At 45.5% G+C, this 14,731-nt stretch overlaps 2 protein-coding genes across 3 annotated transcripts in view; one reads left to right on the plus strand and one right to left on the minus strand.

Moving 5' to 3' along the window:
* Nucleotides 1-9,546, minus strand: TTF1 (transcription termination factor 1). Of its 2 annotated transcripts, none has more exons than XM_054516967.1 (12): nt 9,527-9,546; nt 8,812-8,912; nt 7,846-8,654; nt 6,812-7,053; nt 6,294-6,479; nt 5,086-5,164; nt 4,688-4,818; nt 3,961-4,189; nt 2,868-2,957; nt 2,584-2,649; nt 2,113-2,198; nt 1-1,721 (listed from the first exon to the last, which is right to left on the minus strand). In XM_054516967.1, the coding sequence occupies exons 3-12, from the start codon at nt 8,643-8,645 to the stop codon at nt 1,561-1,563; spliced, it is 2,070 nt and encodes a 689-aa protein (XP_054372942.1). In that variant the 5' UTR covers nt 8,646-8,654; nt 8,812-8,912; nt 9,527-9,546; the 3' UTR covers nt 1-1,560. The 2 variants fall into 2 exon arrangements, with proteins under 2 accessions (XP_054372942.1, XP_036250021.1); XM_036394128.2 differs by lacking the exon at nt 9,527-9,546 and adding an exon at nt 9,198-9,443.
* Nucleotides 9,547-9,686: 140 nt separating this feature from the next.
* CFAP77 (cilia and flagella associated protein 77) overlaps nt 9,687-14,731 on the plus strand; it is a 59,175-nt gene continuing 54,130 nt past the window's right edge. Inside the window, exon 1 of the mRNA XM_036394005.1 lies at nt 9,687-10,187. Coding sequence (XP_036249898.1) covers nt 10,062-10,187 — 126 coding nt within the window. The 5' untranslated portion in view covers nt 9,687-10,061. The remainder of the gene's footprint in view (nt 10,188-14,731) is intronic.

Below are 14,731 nucleotides of genomic sequence, written 5' to 3' on the forward strand. Positions count from 1 at the left end.
TAACCCACTGTTAAAACTTTATTGAATTCCATCAAATTCATTGAACTCTTGTCAAATGATTCTTTTCACTCAATACAACATTGCTGCTTCTTTCTTTGGAGTGAGGTGTGCAGTCCACTCAGCCACAAGAGTTTTCTTTTAAAGCAAAGAATAAAAAAAAAAATCTCACCATAGAGACAGAAGTTTATTTTTGCAAGATCTACTTTACAGACTCTACAACCAGGCATTGTTTGTGCTCTTGCCTGCACACAATTCAGAGCATCTCCACTTTCAAGGGAAAAAAACCCTTGAAAAAGACAAACTTTTTAGATTCAGAAATTCAAGTTTTTCAGCTTTTAACTTTAAAACCCATGAAGCAACACAAAGACCAAGGTGGAAGTGGTGTGTGTTTGCTTCCCCCATCTCATTTCATCTCTTGGCTGGAAAACTTTACCCTCAAAGCAGTGGCTGCTGCAGGGGAGGTTGTGCCTGTCTCACAAAATCCCAGTGGTGCTTTCTGTCTTCAGAGAGACAAAAGGCAGACACAGTTAAATGTGGGAAGTTTTCCTGTAAAATCCCTTGCTGTAAGTCACCTTCCAAGGTGACTTTTATTTCAAGCCATTTCACCTTTATTTCAAGCCATTGAAAGTTGTGGATTTTCAATGATGGTTACTAGACTTGAAGAGGGAAATTGTCACTTATCAAAATGACCCTGAAAAAGCAGAGACTAAATCTTCTTGCTTCACTGTCTAGTACAACATATGGGAAATATAAGCAAGCTTTACAAAGAATTTACACATATATTTTGGGGCTTTTTACATTAATTCAGTCAATTTACAAATAACTTCAGGCAGAGAGTTAAAAGTATCATACAAAACACAAGTAAAACTTCATCTTATTAAAATGTAGAAATTCTCCATGGCAAAATAAAAATATATATGTATGCATATGTATATATACACACTGCTTTTTCTCTGTATTCCAAATATTAAATACAACCTTTTATATTACTTGTTTTGGTTAGCATGAAACAATGAATAGTAATGGACAAAAGCCTTTTTTTCTCTAGAAGGAGTGAGAAAAGTCTAAGTCTGCATCAAAAATAAAATCAGTTGCCTTTAAGAATAAGATACCTGTTTAAAAAAAACCTACTCAAAAGTTGTGCTGTTTTCAGCACAGATGTCTTAAGACTTGATTGTTACAGTTTTAAAAGCAAACTGAAAACCTTTTTTCAATCCCATAAATTAAAAAAAAAAAAAGTTCTGAAAACCAAGTTCATTCATGAAAACAGTAATTGTCACCTCCACCAAAAAAATAAAAAAAGTATAAGCAACTTGTATGCTTACATGAAATCTTCTAAAAGCAGAGCTGATAATAAAATAAAATAAATAGAATAAAATGTGGCACAAAAGCTCTCTTGAACTCAATCTTCAAGCTGAAACAAGACAATCAGAGGTGCCAATCCTGACTCTTCCCATTGTCAACAGCCGGGTACTTGCAGGTGATGAGCTGCACCCACTTTCAACCAGACCCATTTGCAGTTAAATCTGCAAATTAGGCATTGCTTTTAGGAGAAATTAATTAATCACTCTCATCACTGGAGTCAAAAATGTCACTGAGTCTGAAAGTCTGCTGCTGCTGCCTGCCTGCTGAACTGTCAAAGCTGCTGCGCTTCCTCTCTTCCTCCCTTAACTTTTCTTCAAGGTCTGGGAGTGTCTTTTCATACAGATAATCAATAATTTCTATGAGAAAAAAAAAAAAAAATAGGTGGTTTTAATTGGATCTGTGGAGGAACAGCATCTCACAGACAGAAATTTTGTTGTCAGTTTTAAATGCACAAAATCTCTGCATTGTTCTGATCACAGGGGCTGCAGGGAGATCAGGCATAACACGAACATGCAAACAGAAATTAAAATGCACAATCTTAAAACTTTTTAAGCCAAGTTATTAAAAAGAACAGGTTCATAAGCAATTGCATGAAGTGAACATTGAAAGTTATAAAAAAAGCATTTAGTAAAATAAGTATAAAGTCTTAAGATTTTAGCCAATTAGGAAAAAATTGAACCACAATATGTATCCTCTGAGATTCAAGCCAAAGCTTAAGGAGCACATACAAACAGCTGACATACTGACCAGAAAAAGTCCTTCTTTTCCAGAGAGGGACAAAGGACACTTTTAGCCTATAAAACTTTGATTGAACATAGGTTCTAGGAACATCTCTGCAAAGAGAAGAGTTCAAAGAATTAGTGGTGCAAGGAACTATCATAAACTTTAATTGTTACTGAGTTATCCATTCCTGAGAGTGATGCCAGTCAAACCCCAGCTTAGATTTAGGTAGAAATGATGGAATTCAAATAATAATTAACCCATAATATCAAATAATATTTTTCCCATTAGTTGATGAACATCTGGAAGCACAGATACACCACACCCCAGTATTTGGAACATTAAGGGTTTCAGGGCCTCCTGCTCAGTGCTGTGCCAGGATATGCAGCTGTAATGTTTCCAAATTGAACATTTCCTACAGTGGTAAAGGTATCAGAACTTTGATTGCTCTGCTTTCACTACCCTTTGTATCCATAAAAAGAAAGAAGGGAGGTTTACCCAATAGCATTACTGAGTTCATCCCAGTTCACTTCATTGGCATCCTCTGCTTTTGTTTCATACAACCTGTGAATGTGAGACAGAAGCAGTTTGCAAGCAGAACTCAAGACATCATTCAGTGCTCCCAGCTCCCCCAGTCAGAAATTACAGAACATTTTGTCCACAGACAGAATGATTACAAAACATGTATCAAGCTGCAAGCAGGCTGTTCTCACCCTGCCAACTTTTATAAGCACAGCTCAAAGAGTGGGAGATAAAAAACACCCCAGTGCTCAGGACTGTACCTCTTAATAAGAGTGATCTTGGTCCGTAATCCATTGCTCCCTCTGGACAACTTCTGCCCTCTGGTCAATTTGCTTGTTAAAATTGAATTCCTTTGAAAACACACAAAACCAGGTTTCTGTCATTTCAAGAAATTCTAAGTATCAAGATGCTGCTGCTGTCACAGAGGGGCAGTGTTCTGCCAAGTGACAGAGGGGATTGAAGGGACACAGTCTCAATGGAAAGAATGGTCTTATTTTACTATGAATATTAAGGCAACAAAAACATAAAATGATACATTCAATAAAACTATACACTTAACCTTAGCAACAAGCAAAAATAAGAGTGCACTAATCATGGGATAGTGATTGAGAAAGATACATCACCAATTGCTTCAATATTTTACCATCATCCAGATCCAGTCACTGGGGAGCCCCATTTCACAGGCAGGACCTGGAGAACCCTTCCCAGCAACTGGAAAATCCTCCACAGTGTGTTCACCCCTAGGTGAGGTCTCCAAATTTGCCCCAAAAGTGGGTCCAGCTTTTACAGGCCCCTAATCAGCAAGTCAAAGTGACTTGATTGTATTTTTAGCATGGAACACCTGGATCTGATGGCACACTTCCCAAGCAGCAGGGGCCCAGGCCTTGGCTGGGAGGGTTTCCCCTAAAATACCCAACAAAGAAGCTGCTATTCCTGCCAGTTGGGAAAGTTTCTCAAAATGATACATTTCTTGCAGATAACTACACAAGGTTATGTGAAAGTTTCTGAAGCAGCTGGTTTGGTGTTAAACAGCTGGCATAAGAGTCTCAATCATCTATTTTTAGCTCAGTAATACTGCTGGTGCTAGTCACAGTGCCCAGGTTCAGCATGTAAGTCAACTCTGCTGCTCAGGCCTCAGCACAGCAGACAGAAATCAGGCTTTGCCATCACAGCAGACACAAAACTTGCTGCAGCTAGCAAGGAGTTATTTCTCTCAGATTCATCTGCAATGCCTCTGCTCTGCAATCTCTTACCTGTCCTACCAAAGGATCATCATGGTACAAAACACAGGTTTTGCAGAATAAACACACCCCAGTACACATTTTACCATCCCAGTTTAGTCCAGGCCCTCACCATTTCTGTTTGCATTGTCTCCAGTATCGACTTCCCACTTGGGTTTCAATCTCAGTCCATGGCAGGGGCTGGTCCAGCTGCTCACGGTCAATCCAGAGATCTGTGTCTGACTGTTCCAGGGAGGAAACAGAACTTGGATTTTCTGCTGTCAGTTTTCTCCTCATCACATCCTTCACTGCACTCATTAACTTCTGGGTCTCTTCCTCTGTCCAAGGACCATAGTTAATAGCTAAAATTGAAAACCCACCAGGTTAAGGCATAATTTATCATGAATGATTAGTGAAAAAAGGCAAAAGAGCAAATGTTTCACTTTGCATGATTTTTATTTATAGGACCAACTTCTTAACACATCCTAGAAACTTTTCTGCATACCAAGCTTGAGAGTTCAGCCCAAACACTAAAGAACAGTCTGATCTCCAGATGTTCTTTTTAAACCTGGCTGCCAAATTCCTTCTGCCCTCCCCATGAAACCATCTTTTTTAGATGCTAGTTCTGTTAATAAGGAGTCATATTTGTTCCACTTTTTTCTATTTTCTTTCAGAGATCTTTCTTACCTTTCCACATGAAAATGCAATCAGTGGGGAGAAGAGGAGGACCACCACTACAAATCAATTAATTAATTAAAGACCCCATACTTGAAAGACTTTTTCCTTATGTTTAAGGTACCTACATTGTATAGTTCAAATAACATTACACAAAATTAATTGTTTTTCTTAAAATTCCATACCTGACTTGATTTCAGAGAATTTCCTAGCAACTGAGAGGTTAGAACGGGACATCAACTCAGAAATCTTCTTCCAATCATTGCCATGCAGAGCTTGATACTTCTTTAATTGTTCTTTTTCTTCTTTAGTATACCTGGTTGAGGAAATGGGCACAGCTTCAGCTGTAATTTCAAACCATTTCAAGCTGTAACATCTGCAGGTGATCAGTGTTAATCACCACTATCAATTCAAGTCACATTTTAGAACAGAGGAATCAAAAAGGGAAAATGAGCTATCAATCAAGTGACACTAACTGGCACAAATGGGAGAGAGGATCTTCATTTGAATCCATTTTTAATTTACAAATAATCAACACAGACTGATATTAGCATTCAGAAACACTTTTAAAGTATTCTCTTACCTTCCTTTATAATTATTTGGGTCAAATATTTTCCTTGCTCGATAATATATCAGCCTCCAGGGCCGGGGAATGCCCTCAGCTGGAAGGTAAAGGATCATTTTTAACAAACATTTCTAACAGTGGTGAGGCCAAAATGAAACAAACCCCAAAACCCAACACCACACATTTTCATGGCCATGCTGTCAGCAACAGATTCTTTCCACTCAGCAGCTACAAACTGCATGGGCTGGCTGTGCATTTGATCCAGGTGTGATTAAAATTTAACTGGCATGATGCTGAACACTCCCATTAAAGAGAGACATGAGACAGCCACCAGGCAGGTGGAGTCAAAAATGTCATAGAGTGTCATTGAGCTGAGCACACCCTGGGTGTCACAGACTGTCCCAGCTGGGAAAAGCAGGCACTGGGGACATCAGCAAAAACCAAGTGAAGATCTCTGCTGCAGGAAAATCCCCAGAGACCAACCCCTGGGAACACACAATCACCCTGTGCAGCAGTGCCCAGCAGAGGGGGACTGCAAGGCACAGAAATAATGAGACTTTCTGCCAAATCTTCCCAGGCCAGGAGCAAACTCCCAGACTGGAATGAAAGTCAACATCAGGGAAATGTGCCAATGCAGAGGGAAGGATTGTGTGTCTGAAATAACCACAGAGGAACAAATCTGTAGTTTGATCTCTGCATCCTGATCCATGACAGGCTGTCCTTTACTCTGCCTTGCCTGAGATGTCACCAAACACACAGAATAAAGCTCCTGGTGCACTGAGGAGATCCCCATGTCTTGGGAGACTGGCATGGCTCAGTTTCCTCCACCCTCCTCAGTCCTGCACCTGCCACCTATTTATTGGTGACAGTTTCAGACAGGACTTAATCACTCACAGCTGCCATTGGTATCCTTAATTATAGTTTAGCAAATAATACACTTAAAGCCATAAAGCCCAAATGCATGTCTGGAAGTCTTTACTGGTCTTGACCATATTTTATCTCTAAACTCTTCCTATTTGAGACCAGATAATAAGAACAGTGGACTGACTGTGCAGATTATCAATTACACCATTTTTTCTCACCAAATTTACCAACATCAGTTGGTAAATAAAATAAAAATTCAATAAAAATTTTCTCAATAAAGTTTTTTTTACAGAATATGCCATGATATCACCAGGTTGTAGAATGCAACATTCAGCTGTCTGAGGATGAACTTGAATACTCACAGATTTTTTCACAAAAATGATGTTCTATTTTCAGGCGATGGATGGTGTCTTTATCTTCTGGATACCTCGAGGTAAACAAAAGTTTTTCAGCACTGTCTATTCCAGTAAGTGCTAAGAACTCTTCAACGTTTTTCTTGATTTGTTTATTTTCCTTCTGGGTAAATCTGCCAAACCTGACAGCCATACCTAAAATATAGAAAAGGTTTAAAAAAGAAACAAGTCAAACTTCAAGTACCATCTCTTGCATATCTCAGGTGTCAACAAACTCAGAGGGGAAAAGAGAAAACTGAAAGAGACCAAACCAGCTGGGAATCAGCAATTAACAGACAAGTTTGGACTGAAATTTGCCAATGTGGAAGCAGATGCTACAAAACAGAGAAACAGAAAATGCATCAATGGAATAAAGTGAACCAGACTGGGGGTGCAACAGACACGACACAAGAGACTTTTGCCTCTGTGCAAACATCAGCACAGCTGCACAGTCCTTCCTCACTGCAAGAGGATTTCAGAGAGCTCACCCTGTTTTTTAAACTCCTTAAACCTCATTAGGTCTCTTCCAGCCATTTTCTTGATTGAACTGTCTGATATATTCTTCACATGAGGAATAAACTCCTCCAGTTCTTGTCTTGCAGTATCCAAATCCACAAATGAAGTCAGAATGGCAGAGTCCAGGCCTTCCTCATCATCCACACTGACCTCATCAGAGGCTGCCAGTTCAGCAAAGGAATTGTTCTGCTGTGATGCCAAGGCTTTTGGTGTCCTGATATAAAACAAACAAAAAAAAAGGTATAAAATAAAATACACCACTAGAGCTCCAAACCAAAGATGTTGTTAACATCTCTACATTTACAAGAATTAACATATTTGTTAATTACTGAATAAAAAATACTTCACACATCCACTACCTTGCATTTCTAACCTTTTAACATAATAATTGTAATTTATTTCCAAATTTCTGTACTTACAATAATCAAGGAGCTTTCTGAAGTTCTGAAAATCCACAAAACTTTCACACATGGGCACACTGAAGAAATAATTTCTCTTGCTAGCACTGGCCCACAGATTTTTTCCATCTGTCTCTTTCTTACTAGTGCTACTGTTTTGTTTTCTAGACACTGCAAAGGCATCGAGAACTACTTACATGAGCATTTATTTGCACAGAACATTCAATTGTTTAGCTGACCTTACTAGTTGCTTGCTTAAAATGCACATGGTCACTATAATATCAACTGAAACAAATTAAATCCTTCTCTTTTCCCCCCACTTTTCTTTTTTTAAATGTGCATTGTTTGCAGGTAAGTTATTTCTATACCTACAGGTTTAAAAGAGGAGAAAAGAGCCTACACTGTGTTCTTAAAAATTGCTGGATCTCCACAAGCAAACTGAGGTTTTAAAGCTGGTCTCTAACATCACAAATGCTGTGTAAATTCGAAGTTTTTCTCCAAAACACACTCAAAACACAATGAAGATAAACCTGGAGGCCAAATAACAAAAAGAATGTATTTGGGGAGTGGAGGAAGGAAAAAACCCCACAAACAGAACCTGAACTTACATCACATCAGAGTCTGAAGAGCTTTCTTCCATGACATAAGGGCTGCTCTTACAGGGCTTTCTAGCAAGTGCTGGAGTCCTCTCAGCTCGTCCAGCTGCTTTACTGGGGGTGGAGAAACCTGCAGGGAGCTCCATGGAGACCTCAGCCATGGCAGAGGCAGCATCAGAGCCTCCATCCTCACCTGCAGGGCAAGGCCACCCCCTGTCCTGCCCTGAGGGTGACAGCGGTGCCTCAGCTGCTCCATCTGTGTCCTCCTGGCCACTGCCCTCTCTCCTCTTCTTCCTCTTCTTTTTGGATTTCTCTTTGTGGCCCTTGCTTTGTTCCTCAGAGGGAGGCAGCTGACACACCTCATCCTCTTCAGGATGCTTCTCTTTCCTTTTCTTCTTGTGTTTTTTAAAGTAAACATCAGCAGCAGCCCCCTCCTGGCAGTCCTCATTCACAGAGACACAGCTGACATCGCTGAGCTCGTGGCTGCTGTCCTTCCTCTTCCTCTTCTTCCTCAGGGAAGCAGCTGCTCCAGTCCCATTGCTGATCTCGTGTTCCACCTTCACAAAGTATTTATCCAGCACAGTCTCCTTCTCAGCCTTTTTTTTCCGTTTTTTCTTCTTTTCCCTGCCCTCCCCAGCCTGTGCTGCTGCATCTTCAAAGAGCACTGGGGAAGCATGGCCAGGCTCTGCATCTTCCACGCTTTCAGCATTTTCGTGGTTGTTATTGGACTCACTTGATTTCCTCTTCTTCTTTTTCTTCTTCTTGACGAAATCCTGGACTTGAAAATCACCTGCATGTGCTTTGTCTTTCATTTTTTTTCTCTTAAGTAAAAGAGAGGAGTTTTATTCAAGTATTGTCATTTATACACTGGTTTTGTTTAAAACAAAACACCCCCCCCCCAAAAAAAACCCAACAAGAAGCACAAAACCCACCGAAAACCTTAACAATTAAAACCTCAATTTTATCTTAGACTCTTACTTTTCAATCCAGTTAGTTTTGTAAAGTGCCTAGGAAAAGCTGATGCCTTCTTTGTCACACAAATGCGCATTACAGCTGTCCCCAGCCTTCAAAGTGCTTTCCTACAACAACAAAAAACACTTTAATTAATTTAATAACTATTAGTTTTGATTTTGAATAGCTGAGCAAGGTCTGACTATTACGTTCAACTCAGCTTTCAGCACTGAAACAGCACCAAGCTAAAAGCAAATAAGAAACATGAGACTCATCAGTACTAAACCCCGAATTATCTGATTAGAAGTTTCTGAGGGGCCGAGCTCAGCCCTACCGGGAGGATTCAGGCATACAGAGAGGGCAAGAAGCATTTTTAGCACATTTTCTACATCCAGCACATACAAAACGCTCACCGCGCAACACCCCGGGGCACGTTTGAACACGCGCCCTTGAATTTCGCATCCCCAGGGCAGCTCGCACCGCCGGCCGGTCCCGGGCATCCCCTCCCCGAGTGGCCCCGAAAGCTCCGCGGAGCTCAAACCACAGCTCGCCCCTAGGCCCAGACACCGAGAAACCCCGGCTGAGCGCGGCCGGGCTGGACCCCGCCGCTCCGGGGCTACCGAGGGAGTCTCCCCGCGCTCCCACAGCGCTCTCAGCAGCTCCGGGCTGTGAGGTGCCCGCGATCCCCCACCACGGCCCCGCCACCCCCTCAGAGCTCCCGGTCCCGCCGGGCCTCCACTACCTCCACGCGGTGTGCGCCCGCGCCGCCGGCCCCCCGCGCACCGCGCCCGGCCCATCCGTTCCGCCGGCGGAAGCGGCCCCAGCCGGAGCCATCAGAGCCGAGCACCGCTTGTTGCCTGGAGACGGACGCCGCCGCGCGAGGCCGCGAGTTCGGTGGGAGAACCCCCCCGGCACCGGCACCGGCACCGACACCGGGCCGTGCAGAGAGCCCGGGATCGGCACCGACACCGGGCCGTGCAGAGACCCGCGGCACCGCCGAGACAGCCCCGGCACCGGGCCGTGCAGAGAGCCCTGGGATCGGCATCGGCATCAGCACCGCCGAGACAGCCCCGGCACCGGCACCGGGCCGTGCAGAGAGCCCCGGGATCGGCATTGGCACCGCCACCGCCACCGGCACCGGGGCCGTGCAGAGACCGCCGGGACTGGGATCGGCACCGGCACCGCCGAGACAGCCCCGGCACCGGGACAGCCGAGACTCCCCGCCGGCGCCCGGACCAGGACCGGCAGCGCCCAGAGCCGCCCGGCCCGGTAGCGCCATGGCGGGCGGCAGAGCGGGGCCCCGGCGGCGGCCCATGACCTTGGCCGAGGCGGGCCCGGGCACGGAGAACGAGCGGCTGGGGCTGGTCCGGCTCAGCATGCTGCGCAACCCGCTCATCATCAAGGTGAGCCCCGCGACCCCCGCGATCCCCGTTCCCTCCGCCCCCGAGCCCCCATCCCATCGCCAGGGCCGCCTCCCATCCCACAGGTAGCGGGGAGGGTGAGGGTCACAGTCACCGAAGGCAGCTCCGCAGCAGAAAAGTTTCCCCTTAAAGCCGTTAAAATCAGTTTTTTTCCTCTCCACACTGGTTTATATGACAAGGAAATTGTGTTTCCCCGCCTCTCCTTAATGAGCGGCCCCCAGCCGGTGATGGGCACAGAGCATGATGGGCTCTCCCTGCCAGGGTTTCCTCAAGTCCCGAGGTCTGGGAAGAACTCATGGACGGGGACCGAGATGTCACTGGGGCTGCTCTTCATCCCCAGACACAGCAGAGGGGTCCCTGAGTTTGTGTCACACAAACTGTACCCACCTAAATCACACCGACCTTGGGAGGGGCTGCACAGGGCCGTTTGGGGTCACCGCTCTGGAGGAGTCCAAGGAACAGCTGGCACTCAGCACCCTTGCTCTGGGCAACGAGGTGCTGATGGGTCACAGGCTGGGATCGATGATTTTGGAGGTCTTTTCCACCCTAAGTGAATCTGTGGTTCTGTAATTCGCATTTTTAGACCTGCTCTGGAGGTTCTGCTCTGTAGGAGCCTCGGGGGTTGCACGGTCAGGACGGACAGAGACGAGAGATCTCTGCAGCCAGGGCTGGGAACTTGGGGTTTATTGCAAAGGGCCTGGGTGCAGGGCCCTGCTTGAGCTGCCAGGCACAGCTGGAGCAGGCCTGAGAGAAGAGAGGGGGAGAGAGGATGAGAGGGTGAGAGAGTAAGGGAGTAAAAAAGGTAAGAGCGTAAAAGGGTAAGAGAGCGAGGTTCTCATTACAATACAATAAATCTTCTTCTGTGTTGAATATTCTGATTCTCACTAACCAATCTAGTATAATATACAAATCCTATAGCATTTACATGCAGCCTGTAAGAATCATTACATTACCATCCTGTGTTACATTTTAAACCCTAAAACCTCCTCTTTGGACCCCTTCTGCCAAGCTGGTAGGATCTGCTCTGGCCCTTGGGACTTGCCTGCAAGCAGAGGGTGTTGTTCCATCAAAAGGGGATCACCTTCAGTCGGCCACAGCATTGTTTTCCACTTGTTCAGTAACTGAGGTATCTCAAAGCTTGCTTTCATTTAAGTCTCACTTATAGTTCCCATATTCTCAAAACCTTTTGCCAGGCAATCATATTTACAAGGCTTTCCTGTTCCATCTTCCCCACCACTGCTCCCTCCCCAAACTCCCGGCACCTCTCAGTTCGTTATTCCCACTCCCATCCCTGCCCCTGCCCTGGCTGAGCTGGGCGTGCGGCTCGTCAAGTTTTCAATCATCTCACTGGGGTGGGTTCCTCCTCCTCCTCCTCCTCCTCGCCGCCCAGCCCAGCCAGGCTGTCCCCGAGCAGCAGCTGAAGTGCCGCTCTCGTCCCCTGGATGGCACTCGCAGAACGGCAGCGGGCGAGCCCCGAGCCCGCCCCGCGCTCCCGCGCGGGCACCGAGCGCTCCCCTCGCCCTTCCCCTGCCGCAGCAACCCCGGCTCCCAAGCCTCGTTTGTCCTCCTTAAACCGCGCCTTTCCAGCCGGAGCTCGGCTCTTGGCTTCCCCCCCGTAAGCGCACCTGGCACCGGCAGGCTTGGAAGTCGGTAAAATTCGGGAATCTGGAGTGTCACTGGAAATGTGAGGCTTTGCAGTGTTGAATCCTTTCGTAAATCTAAAAATTTATTGGGGGATTTTGTTAGGCAGAGAAAAAAAACAGGCTGTACATCAGGTGGTTCTGATGTACTTGTTCAAATCTACACCTTCTACTTTCTTTCTTTCTTTCCTCTGGATCCCTGAAGTTTGATGGGAAGGAGAACTCTTGCAGAGCATCCTGGCATTGGGAATTCTGAGCAATTCTAAATTAATGTTTTAAAAAATTAAGAGACAATCTGGATTCCTGCGATCTGGTGAAACTAAACTTGGAGCAAGTTTTAGAAGGAAAAGGTCGTGTTCAATTTCAGTATTCCGGACGATTTCTGTTTTCTCAAGGCTTCTTTGCAGGAGGGATGTGAGATTTGCATCCACCCGGTGCAATCCTTGAGCATGGAGTGAGCAGGGTGATAACAGGGACGCTTTCACTCTTGGAACCGGCAGTAATTGCACTCCGTGGTGGGTTCTGCCGGAGTTTGTGCAGCAAACTGCAGCCCCCCAGGCAGCTGCCTCCCTCACTGCCCCGGGGAGTGCTGCATTCACCAGGGTCTCCCTCTGCCCGGAGGTGACAGGGGTGGGGTGGCAGCTTGCTGCACAAACGCGACTCACTGACAGCATCAGCCCTCTGCCCTTCCTCCTCCTCCTCCTCCTGCTGCTGCTTCCAGCTGCAGCCTGGAATCCCCCCCCTCCCCAGGGCAGCCCTGGGGACCCAGCACTCTGGAGAGGATGGCCAGCAGGTCCCAGCCCTGAAGGACACAAAGATGGTTTAGGAGAAAAGGACAAAAGGTTTGGAGCCAAGCGCAGCTCGGAGGAGTGCTGCTGGCAGCCGAGGGAGGGCATGAGGAACACACAGCTCCAACAGCTGCCAGGGAGGGTCTCTGGGCAGCAAATACACAAGAACCTGAGGGCAGTGGAGATGGATGGGACACTTAGTCCCTGATCCTCCTCCAGACAGCGCTTGGACTCCAAAACATAGTGTGAGTGTAACAAATCTACTCTGCAGCAGCCGAAGGACATCCTTCTTTCTCTCTGAGTTATTTTATGTGTGTTCTGAATATGGCATCACATATCCAAACAAGATCCCTGCCCAGGCTGAGCCTCCTGCCTCACTCTGCCCAGTCCCAGCCTCCCCACAGGATGTGTTCACCCACACACTCTGGCTATAAAACCATCATCTTCTCACATAAACATTTCTAGGGATGAATGCTCTGTTTCTCTGCTAGAATGTATGTTGTGTTTTAATTAATCAAGGAGTTAATTTAGTTATCAGTACATATTTGCTTGCAGCATAAAACTGAGGAAAGCATTTCATCTACTGATGCCAGTAAAAATCTGAGCAAAGCATTTTTGGTCTGTTTTCACCAGTAAAAGCCTTAGCCAAGCACTTTTCCAGTACAAACTTACTGAAAACTCCTGTGTTACAAAAATAAACCAGCTCTGGGCAGGAAATAAGAGTTTACAACACTTAACCCTGGAAAGCTCAACACAGACTTCAGAAATAGAGACCCACAGCAGTTTGATTACATTTAGATTAACATCTTCTGTATAATATGGTATAATTAAGTTCAAGGTATCACTGACAAAGTCATTGTCACCAGCAAGGAGTTGGATTTTTGTATGAAGGTAAATGGGAAATCCAGCCCCAGGTGCCAAAGCATCCCCTTACCTGTCCAGGTGGAGCCAGGGGCCAGGCAGGGAGCAGGAACTGTTCTCCAGGAAAAGCCCTGAGAAGCATCTGGCTCATCTTCAGAGGCCCTGCTGCTGCTCCCAACATGGAAAAGTTGTTTCCAAACTGGCATTTCTGAGGAGGAAGAGGAGGAGGAGGATGGTGCTGCTGCTCTGCTGGCCAGGAAAGGCTGGCACCAGGTCCCAGTGCAGACTTCAGGAGAAGCAGATTTAACAAGCAACCGCTGGAATGTGCAGTGTTTATTTTACAAGCTTGTTATTTACATGACAACTGATGCCAGGCTGTCTTTATTGGTCTGAATGCCAGGGCATTTAGGGTTCATTTTCCTAAGCTTTCCTCTACAGCCCCGAGGGCTGAAAGTTTTTCTTTTTTTTTCCAAATGAGATTGAACAGAAGCTACAGGATTCAGGCAATAAAATTTCAGCTGCTATGATCTCCAGAAGAAGAATATATGATCAAAAAAGCACCAAAAAACCACAGGACCTGGCACACTGATAGCCTTGGCTTTGGAATTCCCAGCAAAGGAAAGATTAGCCAGGCCAGGAGAGGGAAATGCCCTTTTTGGTGGGTGAAGGGGATGAACAGAAGAGCTTTCCCTGGGCTCACCCTAGTGCCTGCTCCCTGTTACCCAAGGGACTCCACTCCCTGTGTGGGCACCAAGTAAAGGCAGAAATCACCCAGCCCGTTTTTCTTTTTCCTTTTGTGCCTATTGAAGCTCACAATGAAGTATTTCTGAGCTGACTGTCACAGAGCAAGGCACTGCTGACAATTGTTGCAAAATCATTTTGATTTCTGGAAAGATCCCTAGGATGGACACTACAAAAGCAAGTGGGGCCATTTTGTCAAACTAAAATCTTGTCGCAGTGAAAAAAGAAAAGAAAAAGCTGTAATTAAGCAAGAGACAAAGCTGGACAAGTGCATGGTGTGAAAAAGAATATTACAACTTGGAGCTGCTGTGATAAACTGCATCATCACAAACTTCTCTTGGAATAGAAATTCCTGACAGGGCAGGTTTTCCATCACTCTGAAGCTTTTATTATTGACCTGGACTATGGCTGCAACAGGGCTTTTACATCTGAATGCTGTGCTTCATCTTTCAGCCTTTAACCCTCAGCTTCCTGGGTGATTTGGGTTTTTATTTTT

Source organism: Molothrus ater, chromosome 20, assembly GCF_012460135.2.
Source record: "Molothrus ater isolate BHLD 08-10-18 breed brown headed cowbird chromosome 20, BPBGC_Mater_1.1, whole genome shotgun sequence".
Lineage (NCBI taxonomy): Eukaryota > Metazoa > Chordata > Aves > Passeriformes > Icteridae > Molothrus > Molothrus ater.